Source organism: Myodes glareolus, chromosome 20 (assembly GCF_982192425.1).
Source record: "Myodes glareolus chromosome 20, mMyoGla1.1, whole genome shotgun sequence".
Taxonomy (NCBI): domain Eukaryota; kingdom Metazoa; phylum Chordata; class Mammalia; order Rodentia; family Cricetidae; genus Myodes; species Myodes glareolus.
Window position 1 is genome coordinate 22659446 of NC_142045.1, and position 27548 is coordinate 22686993.

The following is a 27548-nucleotide window of genomic DNA, read 5'->3' on the forward strand; positions in this document are numbered from 1 at the left end:
GGGGCAAATTTAGATTCATCACATTTTTTTATGGGTGTGTTCAAATGTGTCTGGCACACAATGTGTATACTGATGTGTGTGTATGTGTGTGCATGTAAATAGGGCCAGGGTTGAGTTTGGGAGTATTTCTCGGTTACTCTCCGTCTTATACATGTAGGCAGGGCCATTTTATTGAACCCGGAGCTTGCTGTCTGGCTAGTCTGGCTAGGTAACCTGCTTCTCCCTATCTGACTTCTTCAAATGCTTGGCCCACAGGTGATCTGCAATGCCCATCTAGTTATCATGTAGATTCTAAGGCCTGAACTCCTTCTGTCTTCTTGCTTGCATGGCCGGTATTTTAACCATTGAGCCATCTCCCTAGTCATAGATTTGACCTTCTTTTTGGTGACATCCTAATATTTCATTCTATGATTAACTAATCATTCATTTAGTTGAGCATCATGGACATCCTTGGTAATGCGATGACCAGAATGCATGCTTATTTTAAACTTAGATATGGCCAAATGGATTCAAATGTCTCCCAATTCAATTTGCGAATATTGTTTTTGTGTGTATGCACATGTGTGCACCATCATACATGTACTTGGGCTCTAGGGATTAAACTCAAGTCTTTATATTTGCAAAGTATGCACTTTACCCACTGAGCCATCTCTCTTGGCTATCTACCTTCATTTTATTTATTGACAGTTCCCCAACTTCATCCACAATGATTTTTTTTCATTTTTAAAATTGTGTGTGTGTGTGTGTGTGTGTGTGTGTGTGTGTGAAGGTGCTTCTGAAGGCCAGAGGCATTGGGTTTCTCCTGGAGTTGAGTTATAGGCTATTCTGAGCTACACAGTGTTGGTGCTTAGAGCAAGCATGGGTCCTTTGCGCGAACAGCACACACTCTTAATGGCTGAGCCATCTTTCCAGCCCCCACGATGGCTTTTTATGCAGTCCTGAAATATTTGCATATCGAATGAAATGTTGTTTTACTATATTTTAACCTACAAATGCATTTTCTTTTGTACTTTTATTTGTCAATTTTTTTTTTTCATGTGCTTAAACAAAAGCAAAACAAAACAAAAAACCAGGTCTTCTGACTTTGCTGGTTTGAGGAGATGAGTGGATTCTTTCTCTGGACCAGGACCATGGAGGACAGACAGATCCTTGTATGTTATTTCTCTGAAGTGCATGGCTAACGGGGATGTTTTGTTTATTGCTGAGAAGCCAGCATCACACCTCTTCCAAGTTTATAATGCCAAGAACATTTGAAGTGTCTTTCGGGGTTCATCTCTTTTCCTATGCTGTCCTTCCCCCCACTTTTCCTGGCTTGCAACTCTTATCTCGCCGTGTTTATGGGCTAACCTTCATCTTCATCGTTGGATTTTTGTTTGTTTGTTTGTTTTTCTGTTGCTCTTCAGCCTTGCTGCTACGGTGTTAAGTATTTCCTGTTCTCCCTGGATTCATTCTAATAATTGACACAAGCAATGTAAGGGAACTAGAACTTGCTTTGGTTCACTGTCTGAGGTCTTAGTGCAGGGTCACGTGGCTTCATGCACTTGCACAGATAATGGTGGTAGAGGAATGCACGGTAGAAAAGAGAAAAGATTACTTATCTCGCGGTGGCCAGGAAGGGTGGGGGCAAGGACAAAGGCAGAGCCAGCAAGGGCATGCCCCCGGTGACCTTCGTCTTTCCCTTTTGAGGCTCACCTCCTAAAGTCTGCAGAACTTCTCTAAATGGAGGTAGCAACTGCGAACCCAACCTTCAATGTGTATTTCCTTTTGTGGGTGTGTGTAGGAGTACTTCATATTCAAGCCATAAAAGTCCTCTTAGTGTTTGGTGTGTGTGTGTGTGTGTGTGTGTGTGTGTATGTATGTGTGTATCTACATATATCATTTCACTTGACCTAGCCCACCCATCATATAACCATCTTTATTTTTTCCTAGCTCTGTTCATCTTCTTTAGATGGCCATCCTTGTTCTGCTTAGGGTGTATGTGGATGTGTGTGAACAGTGTATGTGTTAGTATATATGATGACATTTGGATTCAGAGAGACTCAAGAAATGTTGTAGCAGAGGGGAGGGAGTTGATGCTGCCCTCCCCTGAGACTGACTGTTGGGAGAGCATCTGCTCTGATTGCATCTGCACACTCTGCTTATAAGAAGTCTGCAGCACTTTTTGTCTGCTTTCCCATTTTTAGAAAGTTCTGCTAATTTTTAGAAATTATTTGAAGACCTCTAGTACAACCAATTTGAGATGACATCCACAAATAGTCTGCGATAATTCTCATCACTTTTAAGAAAGATTGTTATTAAGAACGAAGTGCTGGGCATGGTTTTAAAAGACAGTCTTTGGGGGAGTTTGTGCATTTCCCCTGCTTTTAATGCCACCGAACTTGTTTTTCTGAGAACTATGGTCAGAAGGTGTCAGACCGGCTTCATTCCGCACAGCAGGTTGTCTCCATAACCCCCAGCTCGGGGAGAAATTGGTCTGAGAGCAATAAAGGGTGGGAAAAAAAAGCTGTGGCCTTTCCCACCAGGGACAGTATGAATTCTTCTTCAATCTTCAGTCATTTGACTCTTTGGTAGAGAGTTTTAAAAGCATACTGAATTAGGACATCTGTGCACAACATTATCTCGGTTTGCGTGAAATTAGCTAAGATTTTATTTTCGTTTTTGTTTTTGACACAAAAAGATCAGCTTCATAGTCCCACAGTTGGTGAAGGAATAGGATCTCAAATTAACAACTGGGACCTACTTGAGAGGGTATGAATCTGCTGGAACACCCACAGGCATTCCGTTTTCAAATGTAATTTAAACAAAGAGAGGAGGCACCCGAAGAGAGTTCAGGGGCTTGAAGAAATGAAGTTGGCAGCAATAACCTTAAATTCATCTTGGTTTGGTGTGTGTAATGTACCATGTTTGACTACTGAAGAGGAATTTTTATTTTCAAAGAGGTGTGGTGTGGGTAAAGTCGGACACCATGACTGTTGGTCATTAGGGCCTGGAGCAGACAGGGAGTGTCCCAGTCCTGGCTAGCAATGATGCACAAGTAAGACCTGAACTGTGAGATGCAGAGCAGCCTCCAAGGATATGTGAGCTCATTGAAAAATGCTGGAATAGTGAGTAATGCGTGGCAGGATTCATTCTCCTATAGCCCTTGCTTAAACTAGGGTATTTCATCTCTTATCAGTGGTGGGGAAGCAGGGCTAATGTTATATTTGAAACTGAATAGGAGGCCTCTACTTCTTTGATTTAGGTATCCCTGTGTGGTGGTTAGAAAGAAAATGGCCCCCAAAGGGACTGTCACTTTTAGGATATTAGGAGTAGTGCTCTTGTTGTGGTAGATGTGATCTTGCTGGAGGAAGTACGTCACTGTGGAGGTGGGCTTTGAGGTCTCATATATGCTTAAGATACGGTCCAGAGTGGCAGACCACTTCCTGTTGCCTGCAGGACGTAGGATTCTCAGCTACTTCTACTGTTTTTAATTTGCTTCTCAGGGCTAAAAACCGTGGAACAGGACAATTGTTTCATAAAAAATAGACCCAACTAAGAAGCAAACTGTTAGGTGGAAGGTTTCCATAAGGGAAACAAGGAAGGTTATGCCATTTTAAGACTTACTTACTAATTCTTTTCTTTGACGTAAATCTCTGATGTATTTATCTACTCACACTATGCACTTAAGACTCACAGACAAATTCCGCAATATTATTGATGACCAATTAGTGTGTAAAAGGCTTTAGAGCAATCTTATCTTCTCCACAGGTGTGATTAGGCCAAGGCATTTGGCTGAGGGCGAGGGGCCGGGAGGTCGATGAACTTCACGTTGCTTTCTCTTTGCTAGGAAGACTCTTGCCTTGAGCCGAGCTCCTCTTGGTTGCTGTGAGCACAGATATATTCCTAGGCTGTCGACGGGAAGGCCTGTTAGTGGCAAAGGGCAGCTCTCAGGAGGAAGCCATTCCCTATGAAGAGCTATTATATTTCACATATAAAACTCATTTGGAAACTCAGTCTCTACTAAGATACCCAGATCCGCCCCCACCCGCCTCCAGACTTCCCATAATCATTCTTAAAGCTTCTCAGAAACAGTGGAACTCTGATTGGAAGAAAATAACATTTACACAAAGAGCTCAGCTGTTTTATAAGAAAATGCTCTTTTCGATTCAAGAAAGGCCATTCCATGACCTTCTGGAAAATCACACAGGCAGTTAGTGGCCGAGCTGGAAGGAGAGCCCCTCTTGCCCTTCCCCGGTACCCTTCCCTGTGGGCAGCTACGGTGCCTGTGAACTCCATGGCCCAGCGCCTACCAGATTAGAATAGTGTTGTGATTTGTGCTGAGAATTCAACAAATAAGCCTCCTACTTCTTTTGCAATGATTTTAGGAAATCTTCCTTTCTTCCCTTTTCAGGACGCTGCCTGCATTTGGGGGGATGTTTTTGCATGGAAATGAAATTGTTTTTGTAACCTATCTATTTCAGTGACTGAGATTTACCCTAATCTGTGGAACTTGGCAAGAAATCAACTCATTTTTTTTTTTCATGTGCTTTTTGGCTGAAAAGATTCTCCTGCAAAAGGCCTGGGATTTTTGTTGTTTTTGTTTGTTTTCTGTTTGCCTGCTAATGCAGTTTGATGGTCAGCTTGCCAGAATAGAAGTGAGGTTTGGTCATGACTTTGTGTGTGTGCAAATCTGCCTGAAGGTGACCACTGAACAGAGATGACTTTGCTTTTTGGCAAAGGACAGAGATAAGAAATATATTTAAGCATATAAACACGAAAATGTCAGAACTATGGACGTGTGTGTAGACTTCTTTCTGTGTGTGTGCATAAATATGTATCTACTTTTCTTTCGCCTTCCTGTTCTTACTGACTTAATTTTAATTTTAAATATGCAGAATAGTAATGGAGAATCACTTCTTTCCAAATGGAGTCCCCTGCTTACAACAGACAGCGAAGGTGCTTCATTGTTTTGTTTTTACTTTAGGCTTATTGTGTTCCCCTCTTCTAACAATGAATAGATAACCACACAACTGTAACTATACAAAGATGTGTGTGTGTGTGTGTGTGTGTGTGTGTTTGTGTGTGCTTTACGATCTTACTTTACACAGGCTGGCCTCCAGATCCCTATGTAGCTGAGAATGACCTTGAATTCCTAATTCTCTTGCCTCTATCTCCCGAGTACTGGGTTTGTAGACTGTGCCACCATCCTCAACTTATATAACTGTATATATTTTTTGTGGTTCTATGTTTGTTTGTTTTTTCCTGGAACAGAGCTAACATACATTACTTCTTTTCATGCTCCCCTTGCTCATATCTTCTAAGGGTCGCTTCATTCCAGTTCACAGTGAGTCTTATACTTACACAGTTCTCTATAATGTACATGATATTTGTCCAAATCTCCGCCTGTTCAGGGTCATTTTTACCCTAAGTGCCAATAGAAGGCTTTAATGTGATCTTGGTACCATGGAGAAAGGACAAAAAGACAAGATACAGCATCATCATCTTAAGTTTCTTGGACACATTATGTTAAGTGAAAGGAGCTAGGCACTAATAAAGATGACATGACTCTGTGTATAAATTGACTTTGTGTATAAAATATACAGGAAAGAACAGCATCTAGCCACAAATCAGGGTAGTGGTTGTCAGTATATGAAAATGGGAAATGACTATAATGGTCTGGTTTCTTCTTGGGATGGCAGAATGTTTTAAAATTATATTGTTTCTAGGCATGTGGTGCCCACCTTTGATCCCAGCTTGTAGGAAGCAGAGGCAGGTGGATCTCTTAAGTTTGAGACCAGCCTGGTCTACATAGCAAGTTTCAGCCAGACAGGGTTACAATACAAGTCTTGTCTCAAAAACAAACAAACAATGAACAGAATAAAAGTATTATATAGTCACACATTCTGCATATATGAAAATCATTGAATCACATATTTAAATCAGGGGAATTTTATCACTTAAGTCATAACTTAGTACAACTCTTAGCTGTCATGTATCATTTAAATTCTTGAAACTCTTTCTCCTAATGATAAATTTTCGTAATTATATTAGTATTATGTATGCAAATATTTGTTTGTTGCTGTGATATGTGTTTGATACGTGTGAATGTGGGCACATGTGTGCCACAGTGTACATCTATCTGGAGGTCAGAGGACTTTTCAGAGCCAATACATTCCTTCAAGAAATTTGGGGAACTGATTTAGGTCATTGTGCTTCTACAACAAGCACCTTAAAATATTTAAATATATTGTTTGATAACTTCATGTATATAATGTATCTTGGTCATATTCAACCTATAGTCTCCCCTCCAATCTCTCCCTAGGACTTCCCTATCAACATATCTCTCTTTTAACTTTATATCGTCACCATCATTATTGTTGTTTTAATCCACCAAACCAATTAGTGCTGCCCATGGGTGTAGGATCATCCATGGAGCATGGGCAACCTACCAGTAAGTACCCCTCTACAAGAACAGTTCCTTTTGTCTCAGTCATCACCAGTTGCCAGTAGCTTTTCAGCTTCTCCTTGGTGGTCCCTCTCTTCTCCATGCTAGAATTTTTAGCTGGCATTATCTTGTGCAAGTCACCATTGCTGGGAGCTGGTGAGTGCATCAGCTGTGCCGTGTCCAGAAGACAACATTTTGCTGCACGTCTACCCATCCTCTCTCTCTTACATTTCTTCTGCCTCCTCTTCTGTTATTTCCTCATTTTCTCTGAGCCAGGTTGGTCATCTCCAGCTAAGCACTCTGAGTCATTTATTCTCAACACTTTAACTAGTTATGAGTCTCTCATTAATGATAACCCAGTATAATACATTTCTCTGACTAAGGTTGAAAGCAGCACAAATCTATGGATATAAGCAGAAATATTTAGAAGGCAGTTTGACAGCATGACAATTTAGCAAAACAACAGTAGACACCCCACATCCCCATCTAAGGCCTATGACCTCCTGAACCAGAGATTGTGATGTTTGTGGTATGAAACATTTCCCTCTGGTGGAGTAGCACTCAGATCTAGCCAGAACAATCATTGCTTAACCCCATGCGCAGTCTGGCCACCATTGCAGCAGTGAGGATTTTGCATTGCAAATCCAAATAGTAGCAAGAAGGGTCAATTGCGAGGTAAGACCAGGATGTCTTTCTCTCTACCAGTATCCCACATAGCATCTTCGAGTGCTATGAAAGTTAATCAGCAGGGAGAGTTTCCTGGCTACAGACTGATTTCTCTGTATCCTAAAACCGAAGTGTGTGGTGTCTTCAGTGATGTTTTGAGTGCCTCTGGGGACACCCCTCCTCCCCGACCAATAACTTATAGGAAGTAACCTGCTCCTGACCCTGAGATTTTTCAGTTAATAATCCATGCCTCTGACAGCAGCATTGTTCATCCGAGTCACAGAACCAATAAAATTACCTGGTGCGAGCGAGAAGGAAACACGGAACACTCGACAAACCCACTTAGGAGTTTATTAGAGGGTGCGTGTACAGGTCTGGGGAAGTCAGTATGCAGAGAGAGAGAGAGAGAGAGAGAGAGAGAGAGAGAGAGAGAGAGAGAGAGAGAGAGAGAAAGATGGTGCATCCATGTCCAGCTTTTAAAAGCTGCCCAGCGCATGCATACGGGGGTTCTTTAACATTCCGGGGGCCGTTAGGCACTTCTGCCTGAGGGCATTCTGCACATGCATAATCCCTAGAACCCAGAAGTATCAGCCTTATTATGGCTGAAAGCATTACACCACTGTTCAAACATCTTTTTAAAAATGCTTTTAATTATCTTACCAACTAGTGGGTTTTCATAAGGCTTCTTTATACATCCTTAGGTTTGGTTAATCTGCTTCCTGTTCCTTCTTTATCCCGCCCCCTTCATTTCTATCTTTAAACCTTTAGCTCTTGGTATACCTCCCTATTTATTCATAATGTGTTTTGTCATCTCCTCTTATTATTTATTTTTAGTTGACTTGCAAGATTGTAGGTTCTGATATAGCTTTTCGTAAATAATTCATTTTTGTTATCCCTACTCTTGTCCATCTTTCTACTAAGCAAATGCTTTTAACAACTGAGCCACCTCACCACTGTGCTGCTCTAATGCACAAATCAAAAATGGATATTTAAGTAATGTTTTTGTTTATTGAGAATTTCATGCAGTGAATTTTGATCCGCGTCCATCCCCTTTCTCCAAATCTTCCTCCACCCACCTCCTCCTCCAGTCACCGTCCACCACCCTAACCTGTTGAGTCCAGTTTACACCAGCCTACTATTTATTCTTGGATGTAGGGCCCGCCCTGGAGTATGGTTAGCATACCAGAGGTCACACCGTTACAGAAAAACTAAGTTTTCCCTTTCTTGGCAGATGCCAGATCCCAGTAGTTCCTTAGTTAGGGGTGGGGCTTCCTGGCCCACTCCTCTGGAATTTCTCCTGGCTTAAGTTTGTTCTGATCTCCTGTTACTCCCAGTCACTGTGAGTTCACCGGTGAACCTGCCCTGCTGTGTCTGCTAACCACCATTTCTTTGACGTCATTGTCCATCATTGGCTCTTGCTGTCTTCCTACCTCCTCTTCCGTGGATGTCTCTAAGCCACGAGGACAGTGATGTAGGCATCACAAGTGGGATTTTCATTGTTATTTAAGAGTCTTACTGTGAGGCCCAAGATAGCCCCAAACTCAAAATTTCTCTACCTCCCAGTTGCTGGAATTATAGGCATGCCCCACCACACCTGGCTAGAAGTAATATTTGTTTATACTTCTTTTATCTATATTCCTTATACTTCTTTTATTTATTTGCTTCTTCTGCTGTGGGATTTAGAGAACTGACAACCCTTAAGGAAATTTTGTGTATTTAAAACTAATTGTTCCATCAAGGATTTATTTAGTGCTTTAAAGGATTATTATGCTTTTCATTTTATAGCTGAGACTTTGTTATGAGTTTTAAAACTCTTAATTATGTAATAAAGTTAAGATAGTCCTCCACTTGTCAGTTCTGCTCTTTAAATATTTATGCAGCTTATAGCAGCCATTAAAATGATAATTATAAAGTCTGCAGTAACATGGAGAGCTGGCTTATGATACAAATGCTAAAGCAGAGTGCCAAACGGCTAACTACCATGATTTCAATGAGTAGCAAATTTATGCATGTGGAGTTTAGCAGATAAAAACTGTGCTTGGTGCAAGGGGCTGTGGGCATTTCTCATTCAATATTTCTGCCTGTTGCTGGATTTTATTAACAACAACAACAACAAAAAAAAACCCAATATGTTTTCTAAACCTACTAAAGCTCTACTGTATAGGATCAAAGAGATTTTTTTTTTTAATATACGTTGGTAGCTGCCTCAATTTATAGTCTGATTTTGCAGGTATTTGTGGGGAATCTCCAGCACTGGAAATGTATTCAGTGAGGCAGCAACCCTTGTTTACCTGCAGTAAAGTCCCTCTCTGTTCCCTTTCCTTCCCTTCCCTTCCCTCCCCTCCCCTCCCCTCCCCTCCCCTCCCCTCCCTCCCCTCCCCTCCCTTCCCTCCCCTTCCCTCCCCTCCCTTCCCTTCCCTTTCCCTTTGCAGTCCTCTCTCCCCCTTCCTTCCACCCTCTATGACTCCCTCCCTTCCTCCCCCTCTTTCCTTTCTCTCTCTCTTTCTTTAAGATATATTTTATTTTTATTTATGTGTATGTTCCTGTGCCTTCAGAGGCCAGAGAAGGGCATTAGATCCCTTGGTACCAGAGTTATGGGCAGTTGCGAGCTGGGTGCTGGAATCTAAACCTTGGTCCTCTTGAGGAGCAAGCAGCAAGTGCTCTTAAACTTTGAGCCATCTTTCTTGCCCAAGTAAGGTCTTTGAAACCCTCTTTCAGTTCTCCACCAATCTAGCATGAGTGGAGACCGATTTTGTAGAGGATGGTAACTGTTGTGCACATCTGTACTAAAAGCAGAACATGGAGATTGGTGTACGCTGATATATAAGTGGTTTTGGTAAGACTGGAGGAAAAGCTTTTGTTTTCATCCTTGGTAACCTGTTCTCAATGCAATGTGTGTTGCAAATTGTGATTGAGCATTCCTTATTTGCTTAGTTTTGCACCTGCAAAGGAGTGTGCACTATCAGGTTTGGGGAAAAGAGAAGAGGGCTCCGTGTCTCCTAAGACGTCACTGAGCTACTTCTTCCATTTCTCTTTAACCAAATTATTTTCTGGTGATAGGGAACAATTAGGGAGGCAGCACAGAGCAGTGACACAGGCAGTTCAAGTCCTATGTTGTTCAGACTCTGATGGCCAAGTGCTTTGTCATCACATGCCTATGTCCACTGCAGCAGATGACCTGCCTTCTTAGCTCGTGGGACAACCAAGGTTGAGTAGGTAGATAAATTCAAAGCTAAGCGAACATTCAATATATTGTGGCCCGTACACCCCTCGCTGAGAAACTGAACTCAACTTTCCAAAATGTTGGGTTTGCCTGGGTGATACTTGCTCAGGGGGAAACAGGTCCATTTATTGACAGAAGTGACTGAATCTGCTCTTGAATCGTCAGGATTTTCCTGGCAAAGTGCTGAGGACAGAAAGGGAGAAGGAAAGAAAGGGCAGTGTGTTGGTTTTATTTTGCTGGAGTCAAATGGTCTCAAAAGAGGGTGGGGTTAACTTAGCTAGCAGGTTTGGTGGTATCAGTCTATGGTTGGTCGACCTTTGTTTTGGCCCCTGGCAAGGCAGCACATCATGGTAGGCAAGTGTAGGAGAGCAAGGCCTGTGCACATCACAAGCCATGGAGTGCAGAGAAAAAGATGGGGACCTACAGACCTCGTCAGGGGTGTGTCCTCAATGACTTGCTAGGCCCTACCTTTGGTAGGTTCCACCAGTCCCCCAGTAGTTGCTAGATGCTAGCAATCAAGACTTTAAAACATGAGTCTTCCACCTCACCCCGGTGTGTGTGTGTGTGTGTGTGTGTGTAAAACTTATCTAAACAATAACAAGTTAATGGTATGTAGACAATAGTGGACTTTGAGTCAGATGCACAGATGTGTGGACGGTACAATAATTCAAATCTTCACTCTGGTATAAACAATACATTTTCTATCCCCAGAGAGACAGACTTCTGAATTGGAGTATGTCTGGATCTGGCTAATTTTTTGCACAGAAATAGCTGATGAATGTTGCCAGTGAATCAAAATCTTCCACCAACTCCCCAGATCCCTGCAGCCTCACCTTACAAGCAGGTGGAGGGCCTTATCTACCAATTGTCTTTTTAGTTACTCTCCCAAAGGTTGAGTAACTTTGAGTGAACTTTCCTTCCCCTCTGTCTCCACTGATGGTACTTCTCCCCAGCCCAGCCTACTCTGTTTTTTTTTTTTTTTTGGCTTGCACAGTGTTGCTCTTTTAGTTCTGACTTGACCTTTGTGTTTAAAGAGTTTAAAGACAGTTGATTGTGCCTTAGCTCAGATACCATAACACAGTATGATCGAGTAAGTGGCTTAAACCACAGACACTTAGGTTTTACAGTGCAGGGGCTGCAAAATCCAAGATGAACTGAAAAGTTTTTGGGGAGATTTTGTTTGACTTTCCCTTGGGAGATGTGAAGAGCTGTCCATCCATCCCACATAAGGCACTGAGAGCAGAAAAAAAAGAAACAGTTTCAGCCAGATCTAGCTCAGTGAACTGGTGCAGTTGTGAAAGTTACTTTCGGAAGCATCAGTGATCAAAAGTGGCTGACTCACTGAAAAGGCCGCCCCGCGTGAGTGAGGCTCACAGGAGCAGTTATTGCTGAACCTCCCACAACCACATGCAGGCTACTTCATTGAGTCCTCTTCTCTTCTACTTGATCATTTTCTGCGCGTATTCCTTGTGGGGAAAGCCTTGTGGATCTACTAAGTTACCTTAACCTGCAAGCCTTGCTCTAGCAAAAACATGCTTCCCCACAGGGAATAAATAAGCTACACAGCAGGATTCTTTCCCTGACTCTTTTTGTTTGTTTGTTTGTTTTCAAGACATGGTTTCTCTGTAGCTTTGGAGCCTGTCCTGGAACTAGCTCTTGTAGAACAGACTGGCCTCGAACTCACAGACATCCGCCTGCCCTCTACCTCCCTAGTGCTGGGATTAAAGGCATGCGCCGCCACCACCACCCGGCTTCCTGGCTCTTGTCTTATCATTGTCTCCTTTATAAGGCAAAGGGAAAGGATGGTGAGGAGGAATGGAATGAGGGAAGGGGAAGCCCTCTTCTTTTAAGAACACAAATTTCATTACTCTCAAGACCTCACCTGCTCAGGGGTCTCTCAAAGGCCCCATCTCTAAACACCCTCATGTTGGAGGGAGGACAAGAAACATTTGCACTTCAAACAAAGGTTTTCGTCTATCGGGTTTCTAATGTGCCAGGCAGTGTTTCGGTACTGTTCACACACATCGGCTCACTCAGTTCATCATAGTTTGAGAAGGAAATGTTATGATTAGACATCATATAGAGAAGAGGGCACGGGTGCCTGAGCAACTTATAAAGTTACAAGAGCACCAGTTTTCAGAGCTGCGCTGTCTGTCATCTTAGGGCAGATGCTGTCGTTGTTCTTAACTTTGTAGTTCTAAATCACGTTAATAAACATCTTCCTAAATGTTTTGTAATGGTAAAACTTAAATGGTTGAACCCAGAGGCTCTTCCTCCTTTGCTTTGTTTTATAATAGCCCTGTGCTCACGAGAGATGTTCCCTCTGGGAGCCTCTGTTTATGGACAGCCTTTGTGGTCACTGTCTCTGCTGTCTGCGAGCTTCTCAGAAGCTGTCCGAAGAGTTTGTGTTGGTTGGTTTGACTTGATGGCTTTGTCTTGATTCTCCGAAATGTCCACTTCTCGTGAATTAATTAATTAAAAGTCGTTTTAATGCCTGGTAGGAAGTGGTCAATACGTGAACCGAGGTAGAATTTGAGAGTACCAGCACAAGATTCCTGGCGTTGCTACTAGCGTTCACTGCCAGGGTTGCGCCATTCTCTCTACCGTCAAAGCCAGAGTGTGCTTCAGTACCGCGCCTTCAACCATCTGGCCCCTTCCTTCCACACTAGCACAGTACCTGACCAAACAAACAGGAAGCTTACAGAGCATGAGCCAAACTGAGTTCTTCGGCCAATACCCATCCTCACAAGCTTTCTGAAGTCCCCAGTGCCGAGACAGTTTCACCCATGGCTTCAAGCTTGGGTATGTCCACTCTAGCAAATTAAAGCTGGTGTTGCATATTCCAGTAATTTGTAAATATTTTCTGACACCTGGAATGTCATCACGCAGACTTCTTTTGGGCAGGTTTCATCATTCTGCCCTGTGAAGTAGCTTTACAGTGCGTTGCTACAGCCAGAAGAACACACATATGAATTGAACAATATATCAAATCATTGCGTGCAAATAAGCCAAGTGTTTGCCACAGCTCGCTACTTAGCATATACCTCACGTTACTGATGAAGGCTGTCCTTGGAGACAGCAAAGTTGGCTTTTGGTTTCCTTACAAATTAAGTACCCCATCATAGAAGAACATTTGATTTGGGAGCTGTCAGATGACTATAACTAGGTAATGTGTCCAATAAAGGAATGTATTTTATCAGTGCAGATTTCATTGCATTTTCTAGTTATAATGTAGGTGGGTACAGGAATGCTATGAAAACTTTGAATAGGTTTTGATTTTTGTGCTACTTGAATTTTTAATATTTCTATAAAATCTGAATTTTAAATATATGCAAATCTTTTTTGTCAGATGCCAGGTGTGATGTAAGTGTTGTAACTTAGGTGTGTGCTTATAGTGGCTCCTGGATGGAACGGGCTTCTTACTAAGAATATAATTCTGCTTGAGAGCTTAAGTCTAAACCCAGGTCGTGCAAAGTGTGCAATTCTCAAACAGCAGAAACAGAAGTTGTCTTAACGAATAAAAAAAAAGCTCAGTTCTTTATCCTCCTTTGGCACAAACAATGGCTCTTGATGGCAGGTAGACTTAGTGACTTCTGAGGACCCCAGCCTCACATTTTGTGTTTTGCCTTATGGTGTGCCGTTTACGTTTCTGTGTTGGTTTTCCTTTTCTTTCTCATCTTTTTTCCCCCTTTTCCTTTCTCTATCCCATCCGCTCTTGGAGATCTAATTCAGCGTCCTGTCTATCTAAGGCAAATATTCTGTTACTATATCTCCATGCTAGCTTTCCTAAACAATCTTTCTCTTACTTCATCTCCTCCCACCATCATATTCCCCCAAAACTGTAGTTTGGTGTGCTACTTTCTTGATTCGATTAGGTTAAAGTGGGTCTGTTGATGACACCTTTCGTGGATATCTTAGTATGCAACCTAAAGCTGTTGAATCAGATCATTTTTTCCTAGTAAAGACTCTCTGTTCCCTACCTCCAAGAGCTCAGATTTGACATTGCTGAGGTTTGTTTTCATTGTTTAAAAAAAAATCTCCTACTAACAGTATCTGTTTGCTAAGGCAGGAATTCAGCTAGCTATGTCAAGGACTCTGTTTCTGGCTGATACAAAGAAAAGGAGTATTTGGAAGAATATTGGGAAACTTGTAGAGGTCGGGGCATGATGTAGTCCCTTGTCATTCTTAGAGCAAGAAATGTGACATCTTTAGCATCATGGGAAGACCAATCAAGGGCATCCTGCAGAGCTCAGTTGTTGAAATGACGAAAGCCATTTTAGTCAATCATCCACTCGAGGTTTGAGGTTCTTCTGAAAAAGTCCATTTGCTCTAAATTTAATTCAGGTGCCTGTTCCTTGGCGAGATGATTGACAGCCACCAAAGATACACAAAATTCGCGAGGGGTGTCTCTAAAGAGAAAGGAGGACAGAGCAGATGTCTACTACAGGGAAATTGATCTCAAGGCACACTAGGTGTAAATAAGAACGTGAGGGTACCCTGTAAGTGGTTTGAATATTGCCTAAATCAAAGTAGCGAGTTATTCCTCTAGATGGAAAAATCTCAGCAGCCCAGATGCACCAATTGTGAAAATTTGTTTCTTGATTGCGTAAGACATGTATTCAGCTTTCCAAACACACAGAGATCTGACAGGAATGCGCATGGAATCATCATCCAACCCTCACATCTGGCTTTGGGTCAATCCTGTTTCTGTGGTCCCATTTTAGAGCACTTTTATAGGTGTTTTATACAGCTGGTTGAATAAAAACTTACGCGATTTCCTGTCTGAAAGCTTGCTTTAGAAATATAAATTCAGGTGTCAGTTCATCACCTGTCTTACACAGACAGAAAAGATAGCTGCGTGCGACGGCAATACATTATTTATCTGGAAATTTATTGTTTCTAAAGAGCCAGGCTAGAGTGTTCATTTAACATGCCCCAGGCCCTTGCACAGAAAATGGTAACAGCAACCATAATTCTTATCCAAGCCCAGTGTGATGGCTCGTACGTGTAATCCCAGCACTCAGGACTGAGGTAGGATGGTTGCTTTGAGTTTAAGGCCACCATGAAGCTACATGGGGAGTACCAGAACAACGCAGGCTACAATGTGTAACTCTTATCCTCCCCCCCCCCAAAAAAAAAACAAAAAGAAATTTGCTTTTGTCATAAGACTTTTTTTTGCTAGTGTTAGCTTGAGGAATGGTTTCCTTAACAAGTCTGTTTTTAGGTTACCTCTGCCAAACATGCCGTCTGCTCCTTGGAGCCTTGGAATGAATCAGAAGTTCTTTTGACCACAAGTCAATGTAATGCTGGTGGGACTTTGCATTGTGTGCAGCTGAATGTGCTCTCATCTCTTGCAGTTGAAAGATGCATGAGCATCATGCAGTCCGGGACACAGATGATCAAGCTGAAGCGAGGCTCCAAAGGCCTCGTTCGCCTCTTTTACCTGGATGAGCACCGGACCCGCCTCCGATGGCGCCCCTCTCGGAAGAGCGAGAAGGCAAAAAGTAAAACCAACCTTCGATTTCTTTGCTTTGATTGGCACGTGGGTAATGCATAATAGTGCACATGATGCAGGGCCAATTACATGGGAGGTGCTGAGTAGGCTCTGTGGACGCTTTGTATCTGTCGATACGAAGGTTGGGGTCAGCTGATCATAAAACAATAGTAACAAGGTTGGGGATTGGAAAACCATGAAGGCTTTCTTGTCCATAAACGTTGTAAATGCTAATATTTCTCATATGTTGGAGATTTGCCATGTTTTATTTTATTTGGGATATCAAGTGTCATGGCTTGAGACTTTTTCCTGTGAAAGGTAAGGAATATTATCAATCCAGAGTCTATTGCATCCTCCTCTGAACAATCCATGACTTAGCCACAGCATTTAAATGGTTAAGGTTTATTTCTCCTATCTGTGCTTTCTATAGTACCAGGATTACTCTAGAGAAACAGAACTAGTAGATGGATAGCTACTCTGGTAAACATAGGCAGATGAAATTTATAAGGGGAAATGACTCGCGTTTCTGGAGGTCAAACAGCGATGTCATGTGTGTGCCCACTGCCTGCTGGACAACCCCAGAAATCAGCAATACGGCTCAGCCCAAGTCTCTGGACCTGCAACCAGGGGAAGGGATGGTATGAGTCTCAGTTCTAGGGTGAAGGCCTGAGCTCCCTGGGTACTGCAGATCCAAGTCCCATGGTCCAAGGGCCCGAGTCCATGATGTTTTCATATCACTGAACAGGAAGGAGAAAATTCACTTTTATCTTCTGCCTTTTGTTCGGTCTGGACTCTTTGCTGATTGGATGCGACCCACTCCTATTGGGTGAGCATGACTTTCTTATTCAGGCCATTTATTCAAATGCTGATTTCCTTCACACTAACTCTCCTAGACATATTCAGCAATGATGTTGTCCTTGGTATCTGGGCATCTCTTTATCGAGTGTGTTGGCACTGTAATTGTTATAATACCTTCTGGATTTAGCACCAAGTTCGTGTTGGATCTCCCTGAAGTTGCTCTCATCGAATGTTAATGCCTTTGCTTGAAACTTTCTTTGCCCTTAGCAAGTGTGGGCTGTTTCATTTCTTATTCTGTTCCCTGCACTGGTCTCTGCTCTGTCCCTGGTGGGAATGTTGCAATCATTAGTAACATGGCTTCAATTCCTCTGCGCCACACAAAACAATTAAGGAATGGATAGGTGCCACGGACCGGCTCAGGGGAGCCACTCAGACCGTGGGAGAAGCAGGGTCTTGGTACACAGAAAGACACAAGTTTGGCGAATGACAGACAGACGCAACACACGAGAGAGTGGTTGGAATCTCCTGTGATTTTACTGAATTTATGGTTTTATTATGTAGTATTCAAACAAAGAACAAATCAGAAGGTCATGGACTGTCAGTTGGTACAGTATGAAAGCCTGTTGTAGTCACATCAGCGATTTATAAGAAAAGCATATTATCAGGGACAGGTGTTAGACATAAAGCATCCTTAGAAGAGGAACTCTTGTCCTTGGGAACGTAAACCTCAGACAAGTGGTTTCATCTTATGAACAGAAAGTTTCTGTCTCATTATCACTATCATGGCCCTTCCTCTTTCTAACCCTTTCTTTATCTCATCTAGTGACCAAATATGCCTAATCAGCTCTCTGCGCCTGCTGAAATATACTTTCTTGTACCTTCTTATGCAGCAGACACCATGGAGGGTCGGGATCTAGCAAGCCTATCCATAAAGTTCAAAGTATAACACTCTTTGTCCTTAAACATTAACCCATCTATTCCCTTGCTCATCATACACCCCCGTGTATGCAAGGGTTCTGCTGTAGTCTTATACATTCCCGCACTGTGCTTCCCTATCCCAGAGCTGTTCCTGAAGAGATAATCCTTGTCTTGTAAATATTTAAAATATCATTATTAAAAGAGATTGTGCAAAGCCCATGTCCCGCATAGCCAGCTAATTGAGAAACCCGTCTATGCCTCAATGGTGGCCGATACCGAGCCATCTGCCATTGACCTCCAGGAAGCCTAGTCCCATAGGATACGCAGCTCCTGTCCGGCATAATGACGTATGTCATGTCACACAGACGACACTGGCGTTGGTGTGGCAGATAGGGACTCTCTCTTTCTCTTCCTCTTTCTCTTCTTCTTTCTCCTCCTCTCAGTGGCTTAGATCTACCAGGATTTTTCCTGGGGTTGAACATCAGATGGTCTCTCTGTGAGTCATGCAGGGAATGACTTGATACCGAAGTACAACCAGAACCCAGTCCATGAGGCAGAATGAGGGGTATGGTAAATGGCAGTCAGTAGGATATGGAACATTTCAGATTATTCCCTTAAAATACACACACAGCATGTATAGTACATAATAGTTCTTCTCTGGTGCAGTCCTTCGGTGTCTTTCTGTTAAGCTCCCCGAATAATGTGATTCTCTGCCTGTTGATCCTTAAGATCTAGCCTTTGTCTACCTCTCCAGCATCATCTCCCTCTATTCTGTCTCTGAGCACTTCAGGCCAGCATTCTTGCAATGGGCTATGGTTTCTTCCTGCCTTTTCCTTCCTCCTTCCCGCTTTTCCAAGCCACATTATCCCTACATCAAATTGTACTACCTCCTTTCTATGGTCATCTTAAATATTTTGCAAAACATCTTTCGATTCTGTTTGTGCATATTTCCCTACTTAAATATGTAAACTACATTTGAACTATTTATTAGCCACCTTTTCTACTAGTCTTCTTGCCTTGACAGGCACCTCTGTTTCTTTCCTATAAGTCTCAACCCACTGTGAGTGATTGCCTTGGGTTGACATTATCAAGAATGCCCCCCAAAGGTAAATCCTTTGAGGCCAGTTTTTCACATTTGGTCCAAAAAGCGCTACTTATCGGCAATGATTTTTTTCTTCTTTAAAATGCTTCCAATAATTTTACGTGTCTTGTTTCCTAATCACTCCAGCTAAATGCCTTCACCTGCCACTTAACTGTGTGTCTTACTTCTCTTACAGTACTGATTGACTCCATCTACAAAGTCACGGAGGGCAGGCAGTCTGAAATCTTTCACAGACAGGCCGAGGGGAACTTCGATCCCAGCTGCTGCTTTACCATCTACCATGGCAACCACATGGAGTCCCTGGATCTCATTACCTCCAACCCAGAGGAGGCACGCACCTGGATCACAGGCCTCAAGTATCTGATGGCCGGCATCAGTGATGAGGACTCCCTTGCCAAGAGGCAGAGGACCCACGACCAATATCCTTCTTGGAATGCTGTGTTTGAGTTGTATGCTTGTGTGCCCCTGTGTGTGTGTGTGTGTGTGTGTGTGTGTGTGTGTGTGGTGTATGTACATGAAGTGAGAATTAAAGTGAACTTTGCTTTTTCTCATAATTGTGAGGTTCGAAGCATCTCTCTTTGCTGTCTGTTTTTTTTTTTTTTCTCTTGAACTATCCTCTGTCCCTTTTGCTCTCATTCCCAGGGCATGAATAAGTAAAACCAAAGAGACACAGACATGTGTGAGCTCAGGAACAGAATTCTGAAAAAACTGACTGTAGCCCCACAATCAGAGAGGTCCGCTATTAGAGCTGATTACATTATTTTTTAGTGAGATGTTCATGAGCTGTAATTGTGGGAGCACTAATTTGGATTATAGGAAATCCTGGCATGTCATAAATTCGGTTTAATTTGGCAAACACTTTTTGGTGTTCTGATCATGTCATTCATACCAGTTGTCTCTCAGCTGTTTTCTCCCTTTGGACTCACAGCATGGGCCCTGAGCAGTTAGCACTGCAGAGGGAGGAAGGGCTTTCTTCTTACCCCACTTACCCTCTTGAAGGTGCTTAAGAAGTGAGAGTCTCCATCTGGTCCTTTTTTTTTAACTTAAAAATTACATTTTGTACATTTACTTTTTAAAAATTTCATACATACATGAATATGTGTGCTGATTAAGTCTTTCCTTTTTTCCACCCCCCCCCCACTCCCTTCCTCAAACTTCATGCACTCTTTTTTAAAATCCACTCAGCCTCTTCGGTGATGATACTGAGTTCTCGCGTGCAGGGTTTTCCCCTGTTACATGGGCAGCTTCTTGGTCCACACCTCAAGAAATCTCACTCTCTCCCCTCCCACAGCCTTCAGTCACCAGTGGCTCTTCAGTGTGAACTGGGATGTCGTGAGTCCTTCCTCATTTGTGCTTGCATTTCTGCTGGCTTGGTCTTGCACAGAACTCGTGATGCAGCCCTAGCCAGTGTGAATGCATGTGTGCAATGGCCTTGCCATGCCCGGAAAACGCTGTTTCACAATGGTCATTTGCTAGCTTTTAAAATCTTCCTGCTCCCTTTTCTGAAACGGGAGCGGAGGCTCGGGGGAAGAGAATGTGCCATAGGCATCCCATTTAAAACTCCACGTTCTCCATATTTTGACCAGTCACCGGCTCTGAATTTATAGCCGCCTAGTGCAAAAAGAAGCTTCTCTGATGGGGATGAAAGTGCACTCATCTATAAAGACATCTAGAAGGAAGTTCAATACCATGTCAACTTAGCAGAATAATAGTACTTGGTTCTTCCCTAGGGAAGTCACAGGTTCTTGGTCCCTTTAACAGTACCAAGCATGAGTTTCATCTTGTAGGATAGTCCTTCAGTCCCATCAGAAACAGTTGGTTATTTTCCAGACATTCATGCCCTTATAGCTTCAAAGAAACAGTCATGTCATTATAGCCGCAATGAATGTATTTTTTTATATTTTTATGCTTTATTTAACTTTATTTTATGTGCATCAGTGTGAAGGTGTCAGATCCCCTGCAACTGGATCTTCAGACAGTTGTGAGCTGCCATGTGGGTGCTGGGAATTGAACCCGGGTCCTCTGGAAGAGCAGTCAGTGCTCTTAACCACTGAGCCATCTCTCCAGCCCCCTCAATGAATGTATTTTGCCACCCTTCTGATTCTTGAAGAAAACGCTTCCTGTGGTCCTGCCCTGCTGATGAGATACACAATGAATGCACTTGTTCCAAAGACATCTCTCTGCTAGGGTAGAGTTGATTGTGTCCTGTGGTCTTTCTGACCTCAGTTCCTCTGCCTGTACAGTGAGGGTATCTGGCTAGTTCAGGTTTGTGGTTCCCTGATTCATGCCTTGGATGGTCTTAAAAATATATATGCCCATGTTTCTGTGAGGGGGAATGTTACATGTCTGCTGTCATTCTCCTTGCACCACCACCGTCATCACTCTATGCAGGAGTGTGGAGAAACTTAAACTCATTAGCTGTATAGATCCATGCTTAGGAGGCTGTTGAAGTTGACGGAACCAGTTAGCCCAGGAAGTGATTTCAACTGCGTGAAGCTGAGCTGGCGAGCCACAAGGTTTCCTCTCTATTCACAGCAAGCGGATGAGTACAGGTGGGATTCCCGAATGCGTTAAAACATGTGGCTAACTATTTCTGCCTTGGTCTGTTGGCTTGACATTTGGTGAAACAGAGTAAATAAGAAAAAACCCAAGCGAGCAACAATATTGAACAGTGGCAACACCATCGTGGTACAAGCATCAATAGCCATGCTGATGTACCTTTGATAAAGACGTTGCTTTCTCACCAATGAGAGCTCAAAGATGGGCATTTCCAGTGTGGGGTTAATTCAGTGGCTCAGATAGCATCAGAGACCCAGATCTGCTTCCCTAACATGTGGGTGTGGTCCCTCAGCTGGCTGGCCACCTCTTGGTCAAAGGAGGTATAGTCTCTCCAGCGGACAGGTGGCAGTGTCAAACACAATCCTGCCCAAGGGGACAGAGTTTCAGGTTGCAAATGAGATAGAGGAGAAAAACAGAAGGGCCTTTCTAGAAGTCTCTCCAGAGATAACCTCTTGTCATTGATGAGAATTCCTGTTGCAGATCCATTACTGCTTGAAGCTGGCCATGATGCTTTGCTACCGTGAAGTATATAGCGATGTTTGTCTTATTAGAAGCTAAGTCTGAAAACTGGAAAATGGTCAATTTATGTAAAATCATAGTAACTTTTACTACATTTAATATAATATAGAATGACTATAATTTTCCAAAGCAAACAGACTTGAAGGATCTGTTGTTTCATCACCTTACATGTTCTGCGATGTTGGGCGGAAAAGATCACATGAGTTTCCACGTTTATTTTGTGCTTAGCCTGTAGTGATATATTGGCTTAAGGTACATGAAAGAAAATCCAGCCACACACAGACAGGATATGAAATTTGGAGACTATGTCATCAGAGACACTGAGACAGGCACTCTGCGGATGGCTGGATGAGGTCCAAGATTCACCTCTTTCCCGTCAGTGGCTGACCACCATTAGAGCATGTGACCCTTGGATACATTAGTATAGCTGAGGTTCTGTACAAAACAAGGGAAAGCAATGGTCACAGAGGAAGTGATTAGTTCTGGAAGGTGCAGTCTGCACCCGGTTAATTAGGATGCATTCGAACATCCCATAGGTCAGCGTCATGACCCTTGACACACTGGTAAGAGGCGGGCAGGGACAGCAGGGTCCTCTTCTTGCTTTATTGGTCAGTAGGGTTTTCTGTTTTTTTTAAACTTAATGCATTTACCTTTACTGTCACTTGAGAGTGTTTATCAACGAATTAGTCAGTGTGGTGGCTAAGACATTTCATATTCTGGACAAAGGTGACCTGGGAAGGAGGCATCCCTGAGAACCGCACAGGGGAGCCTTCCTGTGCGACAGGAAGATAGTTGATGTTTGTGCCAGCAAGGGAAGGAAAGGGGAAGAAGAAATTAATAGTAAGAAAAATAGTGAAAAGCAGGTTGAGGCAGGGTATTATTCTTCAGAATTGACAAGGTTTTACATACTATGTTGGCATTAATTCTTTTTTACATTTATTTCCTGTGTATATGAGTACAAACACATGACTGTTTATGTTCCTACTAAAGTAACAGTGTGGAGGTCAGAGGAAAACCTGCAGGAGTTAGGGAGTTAGTTCTCTCCTACTCTATAGGATGCAGGAACTGGACTGAGGTCATCCAAGGTTGACAACAAGGCCCTTCACCCACTGAATCATCTCTCCTGCTGCAGACCAACTTTCTCGATTGGATGTATGTTTAATCCAGGAGAAATGACACAGGACGCTCATGATTAGACTTCACTTAGACCTTAAACTTTCTTGAATAAATAATAAATACAATGAATCTCAAGTGGCCGACAGAGAAAATCCATCCACCTAGGGCATGAATTAAGTTAGTTTGGCATTATGGTGGGTCAGGTAGTGTTGAGATTTGGGTAGATTCTACCCTTATGTCTCATGGTCTGTGTCTAAAGGATGTCAATGCCAATAATGCTGGCTCCTGCTCAGGGATGGTGTAGCGAGCGTAGGAATTGATGTAAGCACTGCCCACCACTGGGTAAGCACTTCATTAAAAGGCTGCTTGCCGCTGCAGTGGTGACGCTGGCGAATATCTTCCTTCTTCCTTTAGAACGAACTCCGAAATCTCAGTGCCCCCACCCTGTGCTAAGATGATGGTGGTGGTGTATAGCCTTAGGGTTAATTCTATCAGCCTGTTCTCTGCTTTCTCCACTCATCTTGTCCTGACTCTCTGAAGGAAGCTGCCACTTGCAGACATCCCCTTACTTGTGCTGGAAATGAGACCTTTACTCTTTCAGTCTTTGGGGGAAATGCAGCTTACTGCCTGGGTTTGGCTAGGGCTATGAGCTAAGAATGAGCTTCAATTTAAATGGTTGAAAAAGAGTCAAAAGAACGATAACATTTTTATTTAGAATTTGAACTTCATTGTGCGCAAGCAAAGTCTTATTGGCAACACAGCTGTGCACACTCCTGCTGCTTCCCATCAGGCTGCTGTCCCGTGCGTGGAGAGCCCATAACTGAGACGAATCATCTGCCAAGGGTTGATTGCCAGCCACTTCACAGAAACTTTGCCCGCTCTCACCCCAATGTAAAATAATACTGCATAATTTTCATCCTGCTATGGTTTTGTCATAGAAAACACAAAGCATAATAATAACATTTATTTCCCCTTTCCTCTGATTTTTCCTCTGTAGAATGACTTGCTCTTCTTAATGTTGTTGTTGTGTGTGGTAATGAGTCATCAGGTCAGGGGCTGTCTGGATACTCACATCTTGCTTATAGAACATGACTTCAAGATAACAGGAACCTTTCCCCTGCTTTTCTCCACGTACCGTTACTGGAGATAATGGGTTTTCCTTTCATGGAACGTGGAAATTGCACGTGAGCGCAGGGTCATCTTGTTGGATTTCCTGAAGCCAAAGAGGAAGAAGCAGGCACCAAGAGGTGACAGGAGTGAGCCATGATAACAGGGCTGTGCCATCCGTAGAATCAAGGCCAGTGTTTATTTCTTGTTCTGACTCCATTCTATGTGTGCTTCGTCAGGTCCCCTGTCCCCTAAAGCAGGTGCCAAGGCCAGCTCGTGTACGAAGCCTTGTAGAGCCAGCCCAGCGAGGTTGTATCTGCAGGCTGTGCTCATGCTGAAGGTGTGTGCTGTCGTTGTCTCTTCCCAGGTCATCTAGAGGGTTTGATGGATAACTGTAGGGAAAAAGCTGGAAATGCTGCTGTCATTGGATCTATTTTTCTCACTTCTCTGTACTTTGGCTGAGTATGCTGTGGGTACAGAGAAGTGTTCAATTAAAAAGGAAGGAGCTCCACAGGGAGGGGTTCTGTGTGGACAGGAAACAAAAAAATGTACTAGAACCTGATCATCCTTCTAGTTCTTTGCTTATTGTTCTTCTGAGTCTGATCTGCTTTAACCTCTAGGCAGAATATACCGTGAGCTCCTGACTGAACTTTGCAAGAAAAAATGGAAAGAGCTGGTTTTTGTGTTGCTTCTGTTGTGAAATACGTCTGGAAGGAAAGCAGATTTTACCCTCTGGTTGTTAGTTTGGTTTATTAAGTTTCTGGTACTTAGCACCTGTAAATTGTATAAATTCATGGGGTCTCTTTTGTTCATCATCCGCACATTCACACATTCACACACACACACACATACATGTGCCTTTTACTCTCCAAGGCAGTAGTCTTTCACAGTCATAATTTGACTCACGTAGGAAATCTAAGCGTGTTTTGCTGTCACTGGGAGGGTTGGTTGATATTTTGAGGCAGGGGAAAATATTTTCGTCTTGTTACCTGCTTGATAAGGTGATATTATCTATCCACTGGCCCTCTGCTGTTTCACTTCTATTCTCCCACTTCTTGTTTGGTTTTCTTTTATTTTAATATGTATTTATTTTATGTGTATGGTGTTTTTTTCTGCAAGTATGCCTGTTGCCTATAGAGGCTAGAAGAGGGCATCCCCTGGAGCTAGAGTTATGGTGGTTATGAGCCTCCTTGTGGGTGTTGGGATTTGAACCTGGGCTGTTTAGGAGAGCAGCAAGTACTTTTAATTGCTGAGCCTTCTCTCTAGCCCAGTCATTTTTTGGTGTTTAAACTTATCCCTTTCTCTGCGTTTGATTCTCTGGATTCATTCTTCTTCTTCTTCTTTTTTTAATTGCTTTCATTCTGTTCCTCTCCAATTTCGTTTAAGCTTTGAAGCTCAATTTAATATGCTATGCATGCATACCATCCTTAAAGTATGTTATATTAAAATGCTGTGCATTAATTGGGAATTTTTCATGCATCTATTTAATCTGCTCACTTATTTGAGGATCCTGTAAGTCTCAATACACATGATATGAATCCTTTATATTGAAACTCGGCTTCATAGTCTCACCACCGAGTCTCACACCTGAGCTTACTACGATTAGAAGTTTACAGTTGGTAGGGGATCACCATCATACCGGTGATAAAGGAGGAATGCGGGCTAGAAACAGCCTTATGTGTACAGAACATGGATGCTAGGTCAGGCTGTAAGAGTCATGGGATTAGGATGAGACTACAGTCTCCTTCCTCTTCTCACCAAAGACTCTCTCGTTCCCAGCAATGATGAGGGTCGACCAGATGGCCTTGTCTTTGAAATAGAGTAAGAGACAGAAAAGAGAGTTGAGCTCCTGACTGGAAGAATAATAAAAACACAAAAACATACTAAGTGAGAGGGCACAGGAGAAGATGAAGGCCAGATTGGTTATATTTGAAATTTCATCCTAATGAGATCTTTGGACAGAGAGCTAGACTATTAACACCAGGGTATTCCTGCTGTGTGCTGTCTCTGTGTCTCACAAATGAGGACCTCCAACCCTTTGTGCTTGAACAAAATTATTGAGAAGATGAAGTCAGGACATGAGAAAAAGGATAATATGTGAATTCATATACTCGTGTTATGTTGTCCATGGAGTCTAAGGAAAGTGGACCAGTGACGTAGCTGTCCTTACAGCGGCTGGAATACAGTGCTAAATTTTAACAAAAAGCTTGACTTTTAATTTCGATGAGCAAGACTGTTTGCATTACACCTTTCAGCATTCCGGCATGCCTCGGGTTTTGCAGGGGAGGGTGCCCCCAACGTGCACCCCCTTTCTCTTCTGTTACTGCCGTTTATCAAGAGCTCAGCAGAGCCTGTGCGTCGCAGGGTCTCTTCCAGAGCGTTCCTCCTGATTCCGTGTTGCCGATTGTGTCCCCGTGACTTTTAGCGGGAGAGCAGTTCTGATTTCGATGGAAACTTTTCTTTGACCTTTCTGCACGTGGGTGAAGCAGACCTTTGAGGAGGCCGATAAGAACGGCGATGGCTTACTGAACATTGAAGAGATTCACCAGCTGATGCACAAACTAAATGTCAACCTGCCCCGGAGAAAAGTCAGACAGATGTTTCAGGTATGTGGTCACCTTTGGTAAAACACAGCAATCACTGCTATAATGAGTATATATTATAATGCTATAATTTATTTCGCGAGAAGCAGGTCTTACTTGCTCCTCGCTGTTTTCATTTTCTCTTCGATAAAGAGAGACATTATATCTCATCGAAGGAAAGATTCTTCCTGAACTTAAGAAGCATTGGGTTTCATCCCCTGGGATACTTCCTTGCTGCCGCTGTTTCCAGGGAGCCATTATTATAAACACTTGCCCTGGTACTTGAGCTGTGGCGTGAACTTGAGCAAGTGCTTCTGAGGGGATGAGAATGCTTTATCTGCCTGTCGCGGGGCTGGGGGGCTGTTGTGAGGGGTACAGTAAAGAACCAAGTGGCAGGAGAAGAACAGGGCTGTTTTCTATGTTTCTTTTCTATGTCCTTTTTTTTTTTTTTTTGTAAATCCCAAGATAGGGTTATACTATGTGGCCAGGCTGACTCAGAATTTACGGAGCTCCTTCTGCCTCGGCCCCTGATTTGGGATAATAAGCCACTGGATATGTTGTAAGACAAGTTCCAAAGAGAATTCAGAGTCTCTTTTTATGCTCTTAGATTTTAAAATTTGTTAAGACAGAAAAGGACCAGACACATATTCCCGCTATATGTGAAATATGTCCACCGAGGTCCCGAGTCCATTAGGAGTCTGTAAAGAAAGGCTTATAATGGGAATGCAAGATTCAGGAGTTTCCATACAGATTAAGTACCCTCATGTGAAATTCTTGAATCCAAAAGTATTTTGGATTTAAGATTTTATTTTTTGGATTTTGGAATATTTTAGTACCTATAAGGGGAAATTTTAAATATATCTGCTAAATAGGATTAAACACAAACACACACTTAAAGAACAGGGTCTCACTCTGCAGTTCTGGCTGACCTGGAACTAGCTACGTAGATCAGACCGGCCTAGAACTTGCATAGAGGTGCCTGCCTCTGCCTCCTGAATGCTGGGATTAAGTGCATCCGTCATGCCTGGCAGGATTAAGCA

At 42.8% G+C, this 27548-nt stretch overlaps 1 protein-coding gene across 4 annotated transcripts in view; it reads left to right on the forward strand.

Moving 5' to 3' along the window:
- Positions 1-27548, forward strand: part of Plch1 (phospholipase C eta 1) — a 194167-nt gene that overhangs the window by 94041 nt on the left and 72578 nt on the right. For all 4 annotated transcript variants that reach the window (XM_048424778.3, XM_048424776.3, XM_048424777.3 and 1 more), the window contains 3 exons: positions 15671-15817; positions 18801-19044; positions 26403-26532. In XM_048424778.3, coding sequence (XP_048280735.3) covers positions 15671-15817; positions 18801-19044; positions 26403-26532 — 521 coding nt within the window. The remainder of the gene's footprint in view (positions 1-15670; positions 15818-18800; positions 19045-26402; positions 26533-27548) is intronic.